Consider the following 20,022-nt stretch of genomic DNA (forward strand, 5'->3'; position numbering starts at 1 on the left):
GAAAATTATGCAGATCTTAAATACTGTACGTAGTGTTTATTAAACAGAAGTCTTGAAACTTGTGGATGAGCAGGGATATATTCCATACTTTGTCTAAAGTATGGAACATCATGATTATCATTTCATATTGGTAGTGGGAAATGGAAATAATTTATATTAGAATGCAGACATAGCTTGAAGACTGGCTGAAAAACAGAATGTTTTTTATGGGGAGTAAAAAACAACGTGAAGTCATGTGTTTTGCAGTCTTTGTTAGATAATATAAATACAGTTTTTATGTTACATTTTGGCAAACAGATCTGATTTCTAACTTAATTTTAGTGAACAAATAGGTGTTACCATTGAAAATTTATATCAAATTATGTTTTTTAAGGAAAGAAATCCACAGGTTAACAGTGAGAAATTGGGAGGGGAGAAAGTTGCAGACACTTTTCTGTTTCCTGAGAAGACTCAGAATCAAAAAAAAAACCCTGTCAAACAATTTTTTTGTACTTTTTCTTTGAAAAACTGCAAATGCAACAGTTCAAGAATAAAGTAATTAATTGGTGACCATCCTAGCACTCACCTGAACTTCACCTCTTCAACATACATTACTGTGTTGACTTGATTTTTTTATAATACTGTAGCAGAGCTGCAGATGTCCTGTAGCCAGATGTACCTTCAAGTATTACCAAAGGAAGCAGTTCAGGTTTGGAATGGTGAGCTGTGACAGTCTGGGGCTTGACAGGTTGCAGAAACAACCTGTAAATTCAGACTTTTTGCCTCAAAAGAGAAAGAGTGTGTTTAAGAAAAAATAATGTGTGTTGGGGTCTTCATACTGTGAAGAAAACAAATCTCTGTCTTTAGTGAAAACCTGTCAACAGGGTAATAACCAGTCTTCAGAAGTAGTTCCCCTTACATGTTTACAGTCTTCCTGTGCCCCCTTCTTGTCTGAAGCCCTTAAATATTTCCTGTGGAATTCAGCAAGTCAGTTCAGTGGTTAGTGAGAATGAGTACATCTTTCACCCATGTGTCACAGCAGCCTTACTTTGTCATACTGTTTTCTTGTTCTGGTATAAATCTATATTACTGATATACTGATCAGCACCTGAGTATTGTTATAAAGGCCAGACTTCATGTTAGTGAAATTCAAGGGTAGACTGATGTAGGAATTACATGATCAGACCCACCAGCAGCGCAGTTCAGAATGTCCTTGAGCAATTCGTCTGCTCTTGTTTACACAGACAGTGTAGTTTCTTCTGTGACTCCTACACAAACAAGTTTACAATCCATTCTCTCCCTCCGGTGCTGTGTTAAACAATGACTGCAGTACAGGACCCACGAAAAACTGCTCAGAATGTTTCTGGAAGTTGCATTGCTTTTGCATGTAGTGAAGAACTTCGCATAGATCACAGTCCCTCATTTCTCAGGCTTGTGTTGCAGAACCAGCAGACTGCCCAAAACTTGATCCTGTTTTCTTCCAGTTCTTGCCTTTGGCAGTGGTTTTCTCACATCACTTCCTCCAGAAGGCCCGGGTCACTTGAATAACAGTGCTGCAATTACATTCATCCTGTAAGCAGGGTGATCCCTTTGCTTTGAAAACCATTCTCAAACAAAAAGCTTCAGTTACTATTTACATGTGCCACTGGTGTTTGCTGCCATGGCTGGACTGGAGCTGCCAGCATTTCAACAAACCCAGCAGTAGCTCTGTGGGGATAGGTAGGTGGTTTCTTCCTACCTTTTTCAGATTCTTCCTTTTTCAAATCAAGTTAGTGTCACATCACTGAAAAGCCTTAATGCTTAACACAGCTTCTCTGAGCAAATGCTGATTGCACACTTCAGCTGCTAGCAGGAGGATTACAAGCAAATGAAGGTGGCTAGGACCTCACTGGATGATGACAGCAGTGAAGATCAGCTCATGCCTGGCTACTTCACAGGCAAGCAAAAACCTGCATCTTCACTTGCATTTGGTAGCTCTTCCCATGTGACCCCAGCACATGCACAGCAGTTTTCCTGCTATCCTGACAGAAAGACAACAGCAACGAACATTGTCTATCTTAAATTTGTTTGAAAAGAGCCTGTATCTGGCAGTAAACCTCCAAAAAAAGGGTTTAGGCTTTCCCCCCATGAGATGTATTGGAGCTGTGCTGTAAGGACAGGTTTTCAAATCACCAGTATGGGCCAACTGATGTACATGGTTAATAAACGATGTGGTGGGGGAGCATTCCGGGTAGTCAGTTGTTTGTGTGCAGACAGAGGCAACAGAACACTTTCAAAGATTTACAACAAACTGGCAGTAAGTGATCTGTGTACATGTAATGAGGAAAGAATAAATGTAGTTTTCAATACCGGTTTATGCAGTGCACTTTGGCGTTTCTGGTTAAAACGTGAGGCGGGACGTACACAGCGCGGCAAGAACCCGCCGGTATGAATGCCACGGTCTGGCTCGCCTCCGGCCAGTGCCAGTGCCGGCCTGCGGCAGGACACCGAGACACGGTGCGAGCCGCCTCCAGGCGCTCACCGCTGCACCCAAGGGCGGGGGGGGGGCCCAACCTCGGCACAAGGAGACCCCCGTCCGCCCAGGCTCTAACACGCTGGACGCCAGTGTCCGGCGCCGATCGCCACAAGAACGCTCTGAGGCGGGACCGCCGACAGCCAATAGGAGGAGGCGGATGGGTTCTATAAATAGGCCGCGGCGGCCGGGAGCTTTGCTTATCTCCGTGTTCCAATCTCCGTTCCTCGGATTGCTTTGCTCTGCGCTTCGCGCCGCTGCCCTACCATGTCGCAGATGGTTTCTCGGGTAAGGACAGGACGGGCCCGGCTGTACACGGTTGGGTGGCTAGGTGCCCACTCTCTTCTCATGCGGGGGTGGCGGTCCTCCGTGTCTTGCTGCCGCCTTCTCCTCCCTGCGCCCCGAAGCTCTGTGGGCTCGCGGGCAGGTGCGGGGCAGCCCTCCTGAGCTCTTCCGCGCGCCCTAGTTCCCTGTGAGCGGGGAGGGTGGAGGTGTGGGGCTCACGCTTCTCCTTGGGTACTCCCTTCGTCCTCCCGGATTCCCCTTCAGCTCTCAAGAGCAGTCGCACTGCTCCCGGGAGTCACGTCTGTAGCCCTCCTGTTTCGTGGGTGTGAGCTCGTGTACCTCTGTAGCCCTCCTGTTTCGTGGGTGTGAGCTCGTGTACCACTGCAGCCCTCCCGCGGCTCTTCTCCGGACACACCTGTTTCGGGGTGGGGGCAGGCGGACAGCGCGGCGCGTGCAGCATTCCCCGGATCCCTCTCCCCCGACTCTCCGGGGGTGTAGCCGTGCAGCCCCTCTTTCCTCTCCCCCGTTCCCGCTGGAGGGGCGCGGCCCGGTGCCGCTGACCGCCCGGCTCCCTCTCTTCCCGCAGCACACCCAGCAGCCAGGCAGAGGCACCAGGCTGCCTGTCCTCAGCAGACCCGCATTGGCGGGCCACAGTATAAGGCTGTGTTCCCGCACGGCGCTGGTGGACATCGGCAACCGTGTCACCAAGCCAAAGGCACAGGGTACTACCAGAAACGCTGCGCTGCGTGGAGGCGGCCGGCGGGAGCCGGACGGCATACCCGTGGATTCTAGTACCAAGGCGAACCAAGTTGTCAGGAGGAAGGGGAGAGCCACTGCCATGAAGAGGGTGCCGCCAACAGGCCCGAAGCCAAAGCCAGAACCCCAGCCACAGCAGGTACGGGCCGGGGCCTTGCACCCTCTGCCACACCTGGGTATGTGGTGGGGCCGTGCTGAGCAGGGGCCTTCAGTCGTGCCCTCGGATAGAGGTCGTGAGCAGCTCAGTGTCTTGCTGGGTGCAGCTCACCCCACAGGAGCTTTCCTTCGCCTGGCCCGCACTGGGCTGAGGAGGGAAGTCTGGCCTGGGCTGATCCCGAATTTCCTTGCAGCTGGAGCCTCATTCCCAAATCCCCACGGAAATACCTGCATGTGCACCATCAGATGATGTGACGCGTCCATCTTGTTCTCGTGACTTGCTTCATGCGGAAAATGTAGTTGCTGAAGATGATAACGACCCAGAGTACTGCCATGACTATGCAAAGGACATCTACCAGTATCTGAGAGAGCTTGAGGTTGGTAGGAGTAGGTCAGAGCTCAGGGGGCATCTCCTGACACACTGAACCTGTTGTAGGTGTGGTTTGGAGCTGGTATTCACTTTCACCTATGAATTTTCCTGAGGCACTAGTAAGGGGTCCCCCAGCTTAAAATGGAAAATTAAACTGAGCTGATTACATAAACAGACACTGGTTGTTAGATGAATCATCTAGTAGTACTAATACCATGCTCTTTTCTAGCCCATCTCTAGTAAACAAGGAAACCCTGTGGCCTATACCTGTAGGTTTTGCCTTTACTGAGCTCTGATAAGCCATAAGATGCTACAGAGGCTAGACATTGCAATGCTGTAGCTAAGTGATGAGATTTATTAACCCTATTCCTTCCACACAGGAAAATCGAGCTATCAGACCCAAATACCTGACTGGGCAAGAAATCAGTGGGAAAATGCGTGCTGTACTAATAGACTGGCTTGTGCAAGTACAGATAACGTTCAAACTCCAGCAGGATACCTTGTACTTGACAGTTGCCATCATAGATTACTTCCTGCAGGTGAGTACCTCTGCCATGTGTCAGGAAGTTTCTTCTTCCCTAAGCAAAAGCACAGGCAGCACTGATCTGTAATACCATCATAGACATGTAACCCGTAACAAAATACAGCTGATCAACAAAGGGCCTTTGATGTTGAATTGTATGCACCACATAACTCCCTCAGGTGTGAAGAGGGATTTGGTGTATCAAAGCTGCTTACTCTTCTACCCAGTTTGATCTCAAAGCCTTCCAATACCCTTGCAGATGACTGCAAGAGATGATGTACGGTTACTCTGTATATGCAAGTATGAACATCCTGCCATTGAACAAATTTTACACAGGCTACATTGTGTTCTGAGCTCAGGCCTATGATTCATATAAATCTCTACTGCTTCTTCCTACAGGACAATGCTGTTTCTAAGAAGATGCTGCAGCTGGTTGGTGTCACAGCTATGTTCATTGCCAGCAAATACGAAGAGATGTATCACTTCCATACTGCAAACTTTGCCTATATAACCGATAACACTTATACAACCAGCCAAATCATCCAGATGGAGGTTCAGATCCTGCAAGCCCTGGACTTTCATCTGAGTTGTCCCCTAGCTTCACAGTTCCTAACTATGGCTTTAGAAGTTGCAAAGGTATAGCTGAGAACACATGTTGATATAAGCAGCATCTGGAAAATGCCATTCTCAATTGTGGCAGGTTGTTTAAAAGGTTCAAGACTTGAGTATTACAAAAGTTTAGCACCTAAGCCTGGTTAAGGCCTGTGTGCCATGTAGAAACAGGTCTTGCTTGCTTTCAGTCACATGAGCCTAACCCACCCAAATCACAGTTAAACAATCTGCCTGATACTGCAGATAACTGCTATTGAAAGGAGTGGTCTTAGACTAAGCAGCCTAATACAGCTCAGAACTGCTCTGCTATTAAGCCACTTAAGTCTCAAGCCCCTAGCTCTCAAAACACTTGCTAAGGAAGTATTTCTTCCTGCTTGATTAAACAAAGGTTTGACATGATTGCCTCGGAGGTAGTCAATACTCGACCCTCTCTCTGTAGGTAAACACAAGACAGCGTGTTCTGGCTGAATACCTGATGGAGTTGACCATTCTGGACTATGATATGGTTCATTTCCCCCCATCCAAGACTGCAGCAGCTGCTTTGTGTTTGTCTCTGAAACTTCTCCAGGGATGTGAGTGGGTAAGTTATGCTTGTCAGACCACCTAGTTTGGGACCTGCTGTGCCTCTGCACCAGCTTAAAAGGCCAAGTATCCACCCTCTGCTTCCTTGTGGTATTTCAGTATTTGCTTGTCTCTCAATGACTTATTAAAAAGGGGCAGTATTTGTTAACCATCCTCTGGCAGGCAGGAGACCACAACTGCCCAAGAGAAGATAAATAAACCAGTGTACTTGGGTTGCTCTGGTAAGGTTATTTGATGATTTCCCTTCCTTTCAGACAGAAGCTCTACAGTGCCACACATCTTACACCGAGAGTGACCTCCTCCCAGTTATGCGACACATAGCAAAGAATGTAGTTCTTGTGAATAAGGCTACCACCAAGCAGATGGTAAGAATCTCGTGGTGCAGGTGAAAAGTATGTGTGGTACAGTTGGGGAGTATGTGTGGGGAATATGTCGTGCTCTGAGGCTGGCTTAGCTGTGCTACTGTTGTCAGACTTCAGCTGAAGCTCTTGCCGAAGTGGTGTGAGCCAGCCATGAACCGGGTGTGTGTGCCAGGATGGGTTTGGCTTGACCATCAAAGGCTTGGGAAAGCTGGAATAGTGTAAGTTTATGAACAGGGTAAACTGAATCAAACTTACTTCTGCAGGCAATCAAGAAAAAATACGCCAGCTCTAAAACCATCAATATAAGCACCATTGAACAGCTGAACTCATATGCCATCTGGAATCTAGCCCTGGCTGTGACTAAAAAGCTTTAACTCCTATGCGAAGTCAGTGCCAACATTGTTTTTATAAACCCTTTTTTATTATGTATTTTGTTTATACTTTGGGATCTTCAATAAAGCATTTCATTTTCTTCTGTGTGTGGGGTTTTTTTCAGTCGCCCAGGTAACATCGCCTACTGCTGAGGCAGTGTGGAGGAGGCTGTGAGCAGCGTTGGGGTGGGTGAGCCCTGGCTCGGCTGCAGAGGCTGATGTGGCTTCTGCACTACTGGAGTGTCAGTATAGCTCTGTTATCGCAGTATTTATTTACTGTAGTATACTTATGTTAACTGTGTAGCTTCCTGAAGGAGAAAACGGGTCCGAGGCTGTTACCTGGGCTTTGCCTGTGTTGTGCTCCGCTACGGCGCTCGCGTTTTACCGAACCAGCCCCTCGGGAGCAGCAAGCGCTCTTCCAGGGCCCGCCCCGCCCGCCGCCGCGCGCGGGCTGCTGGGTGATCCTGACCCGCGCATCGTGGAACACAGCGCGGGTCGTTTACGTAGGGTAGTAATGGCGGCGGTGGAGCAGGAGCAGCAGCAGCAGCCGCCGGAGGACCCGGAGGACGAGGAGCAGAGCCTAGACTCGGTTGACGTTTGCTTTTTGCTTCGGTCAGTGCTGGGGGCCGGGTGCTGCTGCGGGGCCTCTTTGGCGCCTGCTGCTCGGGGCCGCGGCGCGGGGCCTGACCATTGTCTTTCTGCTGCAGCCTGAAGGACCAGCTGAAGCAGCAGTTCTTTGAGTGCAGCGCTGTAGCTGACACCGGTGAGCTTACCCCTGCGCTGGCTTCCTCCAGCAGTCCCCTCTGCCTTCCTTGAACGTAACGTTGTAATAAGCGTAAATGTTTTGAAGTTATCAGAAGTGTTCATTACAACAATGAAATGTTTTTCTTGGCCGAATATTGGACTTCAGTTTCTGGACTGCTGTTGGAGTCATCTTTAAATGCTTATAAAGCTGCCATCTGGTTATTGCCCATTGCTCTTTCTCCCCTTCGGTTTCCACTTTCGCCTTCTCTGACACTCAGACAAGCGATGATAATTTAAGTGTGCTTAAGTGCTTGGCAGCAATACTGACTTAAGGCGTTTTTTCTTGTTCCCATCGTGTTTCCGTTGCCTGTATCTTCTTCCACTGAACCAGCCAGGCTGCACAGACAGAGCAGTGCTGCTAGCCAGCTTTGTGATGTCTAAAAAGCGCTAAATGGAAATATAGTAAAGCTTAGTAATTTCTGCCATATAGCTCACTAATAGTGGAAGATATGATAAGGTGTGGAGGGAGAATTAATACTTTGTTAATACAGTTATCAGGCTGTTTTATGCTCTGTAGATTGCATTTAAAAATCTCTGTCGATTGCATTTAAAAATCTCTGTCGTGCCTTTTTTATTAACATTCTGTCTTTGCAGGTAAAGCAGCTGACTCTTGTCCTGCTGGCAAGGAAAAGTCTGTGCGGAAGTATGTTATTGGATAGCTTAAAACTTTTGATGTATTTTAAGTGAAGAGAAGGGCTAAGAACTGAGTTTGAAGATTCTAGCTATCTACTGCTGCATAGTAAATCTCTGGATTAACCATCATTACTTTGCAGAAGTCTGGTGAAAATAAAGGAAATTATGAGAAAGTATGGGGGGAGAAATATTCTGCTCAGTCTGCTGATGTAGTTTTGTATCTGATGTGGCTTCTAAATTTGCAGTGCTCTTTGCAGATGGGTAGAGTGCACTAATATAAGTTGAGCATGCTAAAAGACTCCTAGCCTTAATAATTTGTGGTTTACAGGAAAAAATCTTTAGACACTTAAGAGAGCAAGTTAAAGTTGTGACACTGCTTTTAAATTTTTTTGATATCTTCAAAGTGTTAAGGATTCTGTTTTCTGGGGTGGGGGGGTGGTTTTGTGTGTGTGTTTAGTTTTGGGTTGTTTGTTGTTTTTTTTTCTCCTTCAGTGTCATAGAAGATTATAAAAAAGGCATTGAGAAAGAAAATGTCTCTTTCTGGAGCAAGACATTAGCCTTGCAAAGGTAGAATTTTCTTCCTGTTTATTTGGAGGTTTTCTGTTTGTGCATACACACATGCACATTTATAAAATTGTGATTAAAAACAGGATTCCAAAGTGATATAGGGTGTGGTGCAAACATGAGTGATTTTTAATAACATTGAACCAGTAGGAATACAATTGGAGATACTGGGGGGAAAGAGGAGGAAGGAGGAATCAAGTTGAAATGTGTAAACTCAAAGATTTCTGCAAAACTGTGGAAGTCTGACAGTATGAATCGGTAAACATATTTCTAGTCTGCACTTTACAAATTCTTATGGAAAGGTAGTTGATAAGATAAATACTGTATATCTCCTGTGTTGCATGGCTGTTCATTTGAATTCCCACCTTTGCCCAGCTTACCTTCCACAGATTCTGGGATTAATGGTTTCTTGGTGAGTTTGCAAGAGAGAAGGGAGTTGCCACTCACCACTAATCATAGGTACACTTTTTTTGTCCTGAGGGTTAAGCCCCTTTATTTAAGAAGCATGATATTTAAAAGGTACTGAGAATTTTATATGTATAATTCCAGTATTAAAGTAGCTATAAATGGAACCTAGGAAATACGTTTTCTGTTACTTGTCTCAGTCTATTTCTCCCAGTTTCGTGTCAGTTCTCATCAGTTTTATTTTTTCCCCATGCTGTGCAGGATGCAGGTTACGGCTGCCCTGACAGACAAAATGAAGCAAAGGGACGACGACTCACAGTAAGGTGTTCTTGGGAAAAGGATGGCTGGAAAGGAATGGTCTTTACACAGTTTTCTCTGACACACTTCTACATTACTGCATTGTACTTTTTTTAAAAAGCAAGCTTCTTTCTTCTAGTTCTGGCTGAATGATATACCATCCACCTTCTGGCTGGAATCTCCATGATCAGAACTCTTACACCCAGGGTAGATTTACATCTGAGCTAACCAATCTTTGGTTACAGAGATCATAATTTTTTATTCACTAACGAGAGCTGTTTGTAGTGAAGAGTTTTTTGCCTTTGATACATGAGTTACCTGCGTTTATAATAGCTGAGCACATATTACAGGCTTGTAACACGGCCTTGGCGCTGCTTTCCTGCCTTCATTAATTTGTTGTGTAGAAGTTTAATGTCCTTGAAAAAGGACAGAAAATTTTGAACATATTTAGAATCAGCTTTTAATTTCCTGCCCAATAGGAACAGGTGCACACATGTGAAGCATAATATAAGAAATTTAACTTCTGTCAGAAATGCAGCTGAAAACATTGCATCGTCATGATGTCCCTGCCCCATCCCAGAATTCAGGAACTTCAGTTAGCCATTCTCAAGTGGCTAGGCTTCTGTGATGCCTTTCAAGCTCTGTGATTTGAAATGTTAGACTTAACTGAAACAGGGAAATCAAGGAGGCTGTTTGGCTCCTACAACAATGCAGTTGGGGGGGGGGGGGGGAGGGGATTGGGGATTTTTTTGTTTAATTCAGATAACCTTGATTAAAACATTTATGCTGTTGACTCATTAATACTCTTAATGTATGCAGCTGTGTTCCTTCCTTAGGCTGATTCTGGATACTCTGCACGACATAGTAAGGCTCAGCGAGGCAATAGTTGCATATCAGCAGGTAGGTGGCAGTCATAGCTTCTATTGCAGTTGTTCAGGTCAACATGATGGGCACAAACGCAATTTGAAAGTATTAAGATTTCACAAGTCCTTTGAAGCTAAATGTGTGGCCCAAAATGTGCAGTGCCTACTGGTGCTGAAATTACTGAAATTATTACTGAAAATGAGTATGTAAGAAAGTCTGTTTCTAGAGCTGCCCTTAACTGCTTTTGTGATTGGAGTTAGCATTTTTCAGAATACTTTGGAGCCAGGAGTCTAACAAATATTTTTTTTTCCTTTTTTTCTAGCAAGCACGTGAAAAGGAACAGAAAGTGGCTGAAATTCAAAAGCAAAGACTTTGTAAGCATGTTAGCTATACTGATTTTCTTTGAATGTACAGTTCATGTTTTAAGGTTCTTGTATCAATATTAATTTACATCTGAAGTAACTACCAGACTCTCAACATGGTTATAAAGCTTCTGAAAAGAGTAGGAATTACTGCAAGAATGAGCTGCTGTTTTGTCTACTTGAGCATGAGACTGACCATTAGAATGGGAGACACAGAAAATTGTCAAAGAATGTGGTGGTGTTTTATTATTAGTGTAAGCTCCCCAGAAAATTACAGATCTTCTAGTAATTTAAATCAATATCTAAAGTACCTTTTTTTGGCAGATTGCACCTTTATGAAATGTTTGCAGAATAGGGGATGGGATTTACTTGCAAAGAACCTTTGTACATATGTTGGTATTCAGTAGGCTTGTTAGAGTGCATCAAATTTAGATGCAGTCAATCTTTAGAATCTATTTTCTTGATTGTACCTTCTGTCATATGACCACATTTGCCAACAGTTTTAAGAGTTACTGTGTTTCATGCATACAGAGTGGTGTGTATGTTGACAGTAATGAAATTAATGCAAGGAAGTATCTGTCTTTTTAGAAAATGTGAACACCCCTAATATCCTCAGAAATAAGGGGAGAAATGCTGTGTCAGCATTCTTTCAATGTAAGAACCACCTCTAAATAGCTTTATTCAGTCTATTTTTTAGCCTGCTTCCTATAGAACACTAGTAATATTCATTGATGTGGTACACATACCTCTTGTACAACTTTAGAATTTGTTTTCAGTCAAATCTGAAAAAGGGGGAAAGATCTTAAATATCTGACTATGAAAATTGTGACAACTGTAGGTGAGATATAGAACAGATAGTCGAATTACAGTCTGTGTCTGATGAAAATAAAAGACAGTGTACAAAGTACTTTCTGTTTTGCTAGCAGCCAGGGAAACAATCAGTGTACTTTGATACCAGGTACCCACAGGACATGTTGCCTCTTACGTGAAAGGAATTTCTTGATATATACTGGGAGAAGATGGAGTGTGAAGTTAAGGGTATCGCAGTGGGATTGCCTTAGATATCTTGTGAGATAAAAAGCAGATCTTTAGTTCTGCTGATCACCTTACTACTCATTAACACTTAATTTTCCTTATAATGGAAAAAGTACTAAAAGAAGTCGGGAGAGAGAAACTGATGCACATCCATGACATGAGGAGCAAACTAAAGGTGAAACAAACAACTGGGGAGGTGAAAATGCTGGAGGAGATGCATGCTGCCTACGAGAAAGAGAGAAAGATAACTTCAGTAATTCAAAATGTATTGCAGGTAAGATGTTTCAGCTTTTAAAAGCCAGAGTGCAGTTTCACATTACAGTTACAGTAATACAGTGTCCAGTAAACATAACTTTGGGCAACATTCTGTTTTCCAATGACTTTAACAATAGTAATGGAAAAACTACTATATGAAAGGAAAACTATTGTTTTAAAGGTTGCAAGCATGAAATTGTCACAGATTTATTTTTTTTTTTATAATTATTTGTGGAATTTCAAGACAGTCTATCAATCTGTCTTACTCTTTTAGTCCCTTAAAGGTATAAAAACAATACATTTTCTCAAAGAATGATTGTTAAAGCAGTGGCTATATTTCCTTATACTGAAAGTCAGAAGTCACACTTACACCCCACCCAAATCAGTTCCCCTATCTCAGGGTTAGGAAAAATAGGTAGGGCTTAATCCTGTGGTGCCACTGAGCCAGGCTGCTGCTCTCCACTCTGCCCTTCTGACCACATATGCTTTCTCTGTGTTGCCCACTGCAGCCTTGTGAAAGCCTTGGCCTGCACCCATGGTCCATCTCCAGTAACTTTCTGTGGTGTCTTTTGGTTACCCGTTTGGTATCAGGTGCTTCAGACTAGCCTGAATCCATGTAGCTGGCTGGCAGGTCTTCTGGAGTGTGGAGACACACAAAGTGAGGAAGAAAAGCTCATGGTTTGGTATAGGGTGGAGGGGCCTCCTGGAGCATCCTGTGCTCAGATGGACACTTCACTAAAGGTCACATATGCTGTGGTACAGTCAGGAACTGTGCCTCTCACTGTGTGACTTGTCCCGGTTTCCTTTGCCTAGCCACACGGATTAGTGACCTAGGTACAAAGATGGGAAGCACACTGAAATTACACAGTAAATTGTAACTGGGGTGCTCTTGAGTTTATCTGCAAACAGGTTATGAAATCCCAGTTAAGCATGCACAAGTTTGTTTAAAAGATTTAAAATGGGGAAGGGAGAGGACATAGTGAGGGACTTCAGGTAAAGACAGGATATAATCACACTGTGAATTTGAGTGATCAGAATTTCAAAGACAGAAAAGCGAGTCAGATGGTTTTGTGTTGCATGCCATCTACTACTAGCTTGCGTTGATAACAAGGTTACATCTCAGACTGAGAACAAGAAATTAAACAGCGGGGTTTAGATTAGATCTCCTGGTTTTGTATTCCTGAGATCTTCTGAGCCATAAGTAGAGTGAATCTTTTATTGGTTAACTTTAATAATACCCCTTTTAGCCCAGAATTGCAGGGTGAAAATGTCAACTGTGGTATCTTATGTTTGAGGCAAACTTTGTGTTAACTAACAAATCCTCTAAATTCCTATGTTTAAAATACGGATAGTGTGCAAGCACCTCTGGGGAGTTCGAAGCACCACTTACTTTTTACCTATGCATTGGCCATAGGATCTAAATTACTTTTCCTCTTTGCCCCATCCTACCTACTTCAAATACTGCTGTGAATTCAAAGGGCTTCCAAATTAAAAATTAAAAATCAGAATTTTGAGAGAATTTAGTGGGAATAATCATTTTTCATGGCTTTTTTTTTTTTTTAACCAATCTTCCTTTCTTACAGTGCATCATAATTGGAAGCAGAGTCAACTGGGCAGAAGATCCATCTTTAAAGGCACTTGTTCTACAGCTTGAAAATATAATCTGATTTGGGAGACATGGTCTTTAATTTTTTAATGTAGTGTACATACTCAGTCTCCTAAATTTGATAAATTAATACCCATTATGAAAACACAATTTAACCGTTCTGGGAGTGTCTGTTCACTGAAGAGACTGAAAATGTAGTCATACAACTCTTTGAAGTGAAATTTAGTTCCAGGTATACAGCAAATGTTTGAACAGGAACCATGGCTGATAAAACTATCTGAAAAGACCATTCATAGCGATACTCTCCCAAGTTAAAAAGAAGAAGAATTGATACATTTCAAGGTTTTGTGTAAAAATCAGCTTAACCCAACCCCTGTGTAAAGTCCAAACTGGAAGATGAAGTCGAATCTTTGGGGTTTATTTTTTTTTTTTTGTTATTAAAGTGTTAATGAATGTGGTTTAAATCTTCATGTATGTTCAATTTTACAATGAGCGTTTTCTGCTCATAGCAACCACTTGTGACTGTGCTATGTGCTGCTTAGTTACAGCCCAGTTTCCAGCGTTGGATACAGTCCGTGCCTGCCATCCCACGTAGCAAAATGTGTGAATGCTAGGCAAAGCGCGGGCAAAGGGATGACTTCGTGTTAAGCGCTATTTTGACTTTTTCACTGAATAACCCTCGTCTTTGTTTTATGCTTGACAAACTGAGCGCATCATAGCATGTAATATTAAAAGACTGTCGCTTTTAACTTTGTGATTTTTAAGTTTTCGGAGGATGGGCGGGACGTGTTCTCATGCAGCAAAGATAACACGCTGTTTCTGTCAACACTGTGAAAGGAGGTTTGCTTTATACTTCGACACAGGCCTACGCCCGGGCACAGGCTGGCTGTGGGCGGAGCCTCAGTCGCTGTGGGCGGGGCCCGGCGCCGCTTCTCAGAAGCCGGCGGCGGGGCGCGGTGGCGAGGGGTCGATCATGGGCAGTAAGATGGCGGCAGCAGCCAGGGTCGTTCAGGTAGCAGCGCTCGGTAACGGGGGCCGCGGAAGGGGTGATTGGGGCCGGAAGCCCGTCTCTGCTCTGAGGCGGGCTTCGTTTCGTGAGTTGCCTTGAGGCCTGGGGCGACCAGCGCCTGAGGAGTCTCGGGGAGGCTGGTGTCCTTGGCGCCGTGGGAGAGACAAGCGGCAGGGCCCGCTAGTTGTTGGTGCTGGGTTGTGTTTCCGAAGGCTGCTGTGGAGCAGCCGGCACCATGTGGTGCAGTGTGCGGGAGGGGAGGGGGCTAGCCGGCAGCTCCTTTCTAAACCATCCTTCTTCAAGGTGAAGGTGAGACGTGGAGTGTTCTTGAGAAGACATGTTTTAAGAATAAGCAGTGTGGCTTCGGCTACAAGCTTTATAATTTACAGGTTTGTCTTTTTTTAATGGAGGTAGTCAGTTTTGTCCAGCCAGATGAACAAACCTACAGACAGAGCACAGCTAATAAGTCCATGTTCTGAAAGTTCGAATTTGTGCGGCCGCGGTAGCAGTTTTTGCACACACACAGACTGCAGTGTGAAAAGGAAGAGAATGCTTGTTCCTGCTCTGGATATTAGGGTGGAGGAATACTTTTAAAATTGACACTTCTCCTGGGGTAAATACAGAATTTAAATATGTAGTATCAGTGGTGGTGCAGAAAGCAGAAGGATAGAGGTGGTTGTGTAATACATTGTATGTGCTATTTTACTATTGTAGAGGTAATGTGTGTCTAGAAATATATTTTACTGTCGTTTCTCCCATACCTTGCCTTGTTCTAGGTAGTAAAGCCACATACTCCGTTAATTAAGTTCCCTGACAGACTGAGTGGTCCCAGACCTAAAAGTAAGTATTTCAACTGTAGGTTCAATCTGCACCACGTTTTTTTTGTTTTGTTTTTTTTTTTTGCATTAACTATTTTATTTAAGAATTGGCACACAGTTTTTCTGTTTCAGCAATGCAAGTCAACTGATTTTAAGCAGTTTCTGAAACATGGTTGTTTTAGTTGAAGGTGTAGCTCTTTGACTCTTCAGACTGTACGTGGGAATACACATAATAACATGCATGACTTTATTTCTTGGTCAAGGCAGATTCAGGAAGAATCACATTTTTCCAAATACTAATATTTGCCTGAAAGGATTATGCCCAAGTCAGTTTGTATTTGCAGAAATTACGTTGCATTTTCCTCATCTTTTCTAGTCGGGGTGTGTGCTGTCTGCAGTATTTAAAACCGTGATTATAGCTGTACATTTTGAAAAGTATTTCCTTGTGCTACTAATTAATGCTGAGAAAAAAAATTAATTGAAATCTTTGCTATTATTTTTTATAACTTCATCTATGTTGATACTTACAGGATTTCAAATACTGTTATATTTAAACATTAAAGTTACATGAGTGATAATTTGGTGTAATACTCCTTTGCAGCCAGCAAAGCATTTGAAACTAAAGTAGGAGGCATCTGAAGGAGCCTCTCTTATACAGAACCTCTCACTTCTGTATGAATGGTACCACACTACAATACTTGCCACAGCATTATCACATTCGTGACTTAGCTTTAGTTTATTCATTAACATTCCAAAACATCTACAGTGCACATCAAAACTCTCTAGGAACTTTTTTCTGCAATAGCTTTGTCAGAATTCTGTATGTTGTGCACAGCTCAGCCAAATACACCACCTCTCATGCCAATGAACTGCTGTCTCAAAAGAGGCTTGAAAATGTGTTGCTTACCTCCTGTTTATGTCGGCATCAGAGGATTTTTGTGGCATATCTTTTGAGTATGTTAGACTTTTCTACCTTAACCATGTTCTGTCATCTCACTGGTAAATTGCAGTCTACCTCATTTTGCTTGAATGCTGTAGCAATAACTGCATTTCAATGTACCAGCCTGTTGCTTCTACATAGCCAAACACAGCTTTGTAGATAGAGATTGAACTTTTAGGGCCTGGGTACTTGAAAGGGCAACAAAATTGTTACTGTGTTACTCCTGCAACATGATGACCTCAAACAGGGAAGGGGAAGATGTAGTAGTGACTGAGCTAAAGCAACAGCAGTGTCAAGTCTGGTAGTTTTGAGACTTGTCCTCTCATACTTTTTAATTGGCTAATGCATCTACTCCAACTGCACTTCAGACTGAAACATACAATGGAGGAAAGTCCTTGGCAAGTCTCTAGACGTTTTTGTGGTGTGTGGAACAAATTTGGAGAAACTGTTTCTTGCGGTTTTTTTCTTATATAAGATGCATTATTTCTTGAAACGAAAGTACTTTGCCCCTGTTCAAAGTATGCACCTTCTGATGGGCTTTCATCCGCCATGCTTTTTGGGACCTTCCATTGTTCCTGAACCACCTGATCAACCTGGGATTTTCAAATACAGTCCTCTGACAAAGAACTTCTGAATATGCCTCTCAGGGGTGACTTTTTTTTTTATGTTTATTTTAAACCAGTAGTGGTTCAATCACATAGCCACAGGTGTTTGATGCCCCAATCCTGCCACTGACTCAAGCCCACTATGACTAAAACTCTCTCCTCTCTTGCGTCCTCACTGGCCTTGTTAGAGACAGGAGGGATTGAGGCAGGCAGCACTGTGGTATTTTAACTCCTTGCATTCTCTGACTCATCTAGTCTTGATGCTGCATATATAGGCCCACCCTCCCAGCTGTTTAGATGTTGCATTTGTCTGGCTCATTTTTCAGGAGTGCTGAGAGGGACTTCCCATGGAAGCTTTCTACTTTATCAGGTGTTTTAACCTTACATGTACTGCTCTGTGTGTTTATGAAGTAAGCATACTGCTGTGAGACTCCATCCTGCGAGGTGGGGTAATTGCGTATTTCTGTGTTACAATCAACCATGGTGGGACAGACCTAAGGTTTCTGGTGCTGACTTGGACAATGCTGCCCTTTTATCATCTCTTTTCCTATCTTCAAAATCAAGACAAATTCTTTAACGTGAATTCCCTAAGCCTAGCTCCTCGCCCTCACCTGTGCAGTGCTTTATGTACTCCTTGCATTCATTAACACTTGATTGTTGATACCTGGTATTTGGTGGTCATTCTGCACATCATTAACAAAATTTGATAGGATGTCATATGTTAGAAAAGGGTACAACACCGCATTGCATGTTGTGGTATGTTGTGGTTGTGAGCTCCATCTTTTTTACAGAAAGATAAAGCTCACAACTCTCTACCTTTATTTCAGTCGTCTGACTTTACAGTCGCAGTAAACAAAAAACATCATCTCAGTGGATCTTGGTTATCTTTCTACCTAATTGCCTCCACACACTTTATGTTTTTTTGATAAGTACAGCTTCCCAGTGAAGAAGCCTGTTAGGATATATGCTGATTTATCTTCTATTCCTGAATCAGTATTTCTGCCACTTCAATATGCTTTCTCCTACTGTCAGAATTTTTTCACTATGCTCTTGATACAGATAACAAAAATAAAAACATACTGTGAGAAGTAGAATGTCTAAATCTTTTAAGTATTTGTTACAATGAAGGTGACTTAGTAACAGGTAATTTTTATTTGCTGCCCATTAATTAATTTTACAGCGTTGTTACATTTCTGTAAATGGTTTTGCAATTTGGGTTTCAGTACAGGAATCCTCACCAGCAAGTGTGCCATCTGTTCATGCTTCAAAAGCACAGGAGTCTGTAGGAGGCAGAGCACCACCGTCTGTTAGTAGAGTACAAGGTACACCAGACACTTATGAGTTAGTAAGAACCTTACCTCAGAAATACAGAAGGAAACTTATGACAGATGAAGAGATTGGCTATATTCAAGTAAGTTTCATTTATTAGTGTGTGTTGACTGTATGTATGTAGCATTTAGGTTCCTTCTGCACCTTTCTCAAAGTTTCAGATATTTTACTACCTCGTAATTCTTTCTGTGTGTGTGCTCTGAGCTTTCATGGCTTTGATGCACAATACCCAACCTGCAAATTCTTAGTCCTGAAGGTACCCAATTTTCACTAATTAGTAACTTGTGCATTTCTGAGTAGAGAAATACAGACATAAAACAGACATGCAGATACCTGGTGATAGTCACAGCCTGCATTAATCACCCTCACTGCAGCTTTTTTGTGGCAGCTGTTTTGTGTGTAATTTGAATGTGCTGAATGGGAGGACAGGAGTCCATACTTAAGCCAGTGAAGGCTTTAAGTCCAGAATGCTTCTCAAACTAATTTTTATGAGTTATTTGTTAGTAAGTTAACTCTTGTATTTCTAGTAGTGGAAGCATTTCATTAAACTTGATATGGATATTTTGTGCAATATTTGCAAATAAGGTATCGTACATGAAAGAAAACCTGCTCTGTAACAGTTCTCTACTGCAAACACTGATGCTTAAAAAGGGAGAATGCACAAAATACGAAAAAATTGTGAGATAGTTGTGAGTTTGATGTGAGAAGCAGCTTACCATAGCTTTGTTAAATGATAAAGATGCCCTCAGTGTAACCATGTTAGTAGGTTAAATCATTTTTCCCGTGTGTTTGTGGGTAGAGTATGATAATTAGAAATTAATTGCTTCCCATAATAATACACTCCTTGACCTCTAGCATAAATTTTCTGACAGTGAGATAGATCATAAAATAATTTTGGGGGGAAAATATGAATGGAATACCTCTCTGATTTCTCATAAATATTGTACTGGCTGACTTTGGCTTTGGTTTTACGTTGGAATAATTTTAGTTTGGAAAATAATTTTAAAAGTTACGTTTATTACTGCTGTGATCGCCAGACCTTTCTAAAGCGAGTCAGAGAAGAAGTGGATGCAGCTGCAATTGTAGGTTGCATGTGCTGATCTTTTTGTATCCTCCCCTGAGAAAAAAATTAGCTGTTAGCAGTAGGTGCAGGTATTTGACACTCTGCATGTTCTTATATAGATTAAAAATCGATATGTACACCAGAAGTTAAAACTAGAACACTGTATGTTAAGCTGTAACAGTGTAAAAGATTTTACCTCTATTTCCCTTCCTTTTAGTGAATATACTTAACTCTTGCTTTTCTTTTACAGCGTGGAGGTCCAGAATAAGTATGGAAGATAGTTCATGAGCCATTGTTGGAGAGTGAAGTGTTGTATTCACAATAAAGACATTTCCTTTAAGATTAAAAATTACTGTATACCAATAGCTTTAATAAACTCTCATATGGCAGGTGAGAAGGCTGACACAATACACATTACCAGTCTATGATTGAGGAGGGTTTTCTGTTGATGGCTGACTAGCATTGAGTATACTTGATCTCAAGACCGTTAAAATCTTTCCTAATTAACCATTTGCACACCTGACCATATAACTAAAGCATTCTGTTTTGCTACGTCATAAGACTGGGACATCTCATCAGGAACGACTCTGGGGGGTAGGGAGGGAACGCTGCAGTGGTCTGAGGGGTGGCTGAGCCATTGCAGCCGCTCTCGGCAGTGACCAAGCATGAGGCCTGGGGTTGGGAGCACAGTGCTCCGGCACAGCGGCGGTATCTGGCCCCTCTAGAGGACGCTGTCTGTGCTCGGTCGCTGTTACGGATGTTCAGTGCAACCCCCGTTACTCATCTGCTTCTGGGTGCCATACGGGCCTCCACTGCGCCCGTAGGGCAAGCGGGACCGGCAGCAGCTGGAGCCCACTTCCGGCAGCGCTGTATGCAGCCACTGGCTGCGCGCTTCGCGGGGGCGGGGCTTAGGGCGGCCGTCACT

At 43.2% G+C, this 20,022-nt stretch overlaps 3 protein-coding genes across 3 annotated transcripts; all 3 read left to right on the forward strand.

The window, feature by feature from the left end:
• The first annotated feature begins 3,576 nt into the window (after nucleotides 1-3,576).
• On the forward strand, nucleotides 3,577-6,537 carry CCNB1 (cyclin B1). The gene is made up of 7 exons (XM_061362268.1): nucleotides 3,577-3,671; nucleotides 3,883-4,065; nucleotides 4,439-4,597; nucleotides 4,981-5,217; nucleotides 5,633-5,773; nucleotides 6,030-6,140; nucleotides 6,401-6,537. The coding sequence occupies exons 1-7, from the start codon at nucleotides 3,615-3,617 to the stop codon at nucleotides 6,509-6,511; spliced, it is 999 nt and encodes a 332-aa protein (XP_061218252.1). The 5' UTR covers nucleotides 3,577-3,614; the 3' UTR covers nucleotides 6,512-6,537.
• Nucleotides 6,538-9,935: 3,398 nt separating this feature from the next.
• CENPH (centromere protein H) lies at nucleotides 9,936-13,480 on the forward strand. The gene is made up of 4 exons (XM_061362259.1): nucleotides 9,936-10,111; nucleotides 10,398-10,449; nucleotides 11,586-11,746; nucleotides 13,311-13,480. Exons 1-4 carry the CDS (start codon nucleotides 10,025-10,027, stop codon nucleotides 13,392-13,394), a joined length of 384 nt encoding a protein of 127 aa, XP_061218243.1. The 5' UTR covers nucleotides 9,936-10,024; the 3' UTR covers nucleotides 13,395-13,480.
• A 719-nt stretch (nucleotides 13,481-14,199) lies between these two features.
• KGD4 (alpha-ketoglutarate dehydrogenase subunit 4) lies at nucleotides 14,200-19,511 on the forward strand. The gene is made up of 4 exons (XM_061362260.1): nucleotides 14,200-14,345; nucleotides 15,119-15,182; nucleotides 17,929-18,116; nucleotides 19,348-19,511. Exons 1-4 carry the CDS (start codon nucleotides 14,307-14,309, stop codon nucleotides 19,363-19,365), a joined length of 309 nt encoding a protein of 102 aa, XP_061218244.1. The 5' UTR covers nucleotides 14,200-14,306; the 3' UTR covers nucleotides 19,366-19,511.
• The last annotated feature ends 511 nt before the right edge of the window (nucleotides 19,512-20,022 follow it).

The sequence above is a fragment of the Neopsephotus bourkii genome, unplaced genomic scaffold, assembly GCF_033783945.1.
Source record: "Neopsephotus bourkii isolate Nb327-2 ecotype Australia unplaced genomic scaffold, CSIRO-AGI_Nbou_v1 NB_1107, whole genome shotgun sequence".
Classification (NCBI taxonomy): Eukaryota; Metazoa; Chordata; class Aves; order Psittaciformes; family Psittacidae; genus Neopsephotus; species Neopsephotus bourkii.

Bases quoted from the DNA above. Each gene is read 5' to 3' on its own strand.
- CCNB1 (XM_061362268.1), top strand. From the start codon at position 3,615: ATGAAGAGGGTGCCGCCAACAGGCCCGAAGCCAAAGCCAGAACCCCAG. The intron at 3,672-3,882 runs GTACGGGCCGGG...ATTTCCTTGCAG, and splicing joins CAGAACCCCAGCCACAGCAG to CTGGAGCCTCATTCCCAAAT. The intron at 6,141-6,400 runs GTAAGAATCTCG...TTACTTCTGCAG, and splicing joins AGGCTACCACCAAGCAGATG to GCAATCAAGAAAAAATACGC.
- CENPH (XM_061362259.1), top strand. From the start codon at position 10,025: ATGCAGCTGTGTTCCTTCCTTAGGCTGATTCTGGATACTCTGCACGAC. The intron at 10,450-11,585 runs GTAAGCATGTTA...TAATGGAAAAAG, and splicing joins AATTCAAAAGCAAAGACTTT to TACTAAAAGAAGTCGGGAGA. The intron at 11,747-13,310 runs GTAAGATGTTTC...CCTTTCTTACAG, and splicing joins TAATTCAAAATGTATTGCAG to TGCATCATAATTGGAAGCAG.
- KGD4 (XM_061362260.1), top strand. From the start codon at position 14,307: ATGGGCAGTAAGATGGCGGCAGCAGCCAGGGTCGTTCAG. The intron at 14,346-15,118 runs GTAGCAGCGCTC...GCCTTGTTCTAG, and splicing joins CAGCAGCCAGGGTCGTTCAG to GTAGTAAAGCCACATACTCC. The intron at 15,183-17,928 runs GTAAGTATTTCA...TTTGGGTTTCAG, and splicing joins GAGTGGTCCCAGACCTAAAA to TACAGGAATCCTCACCAGCA.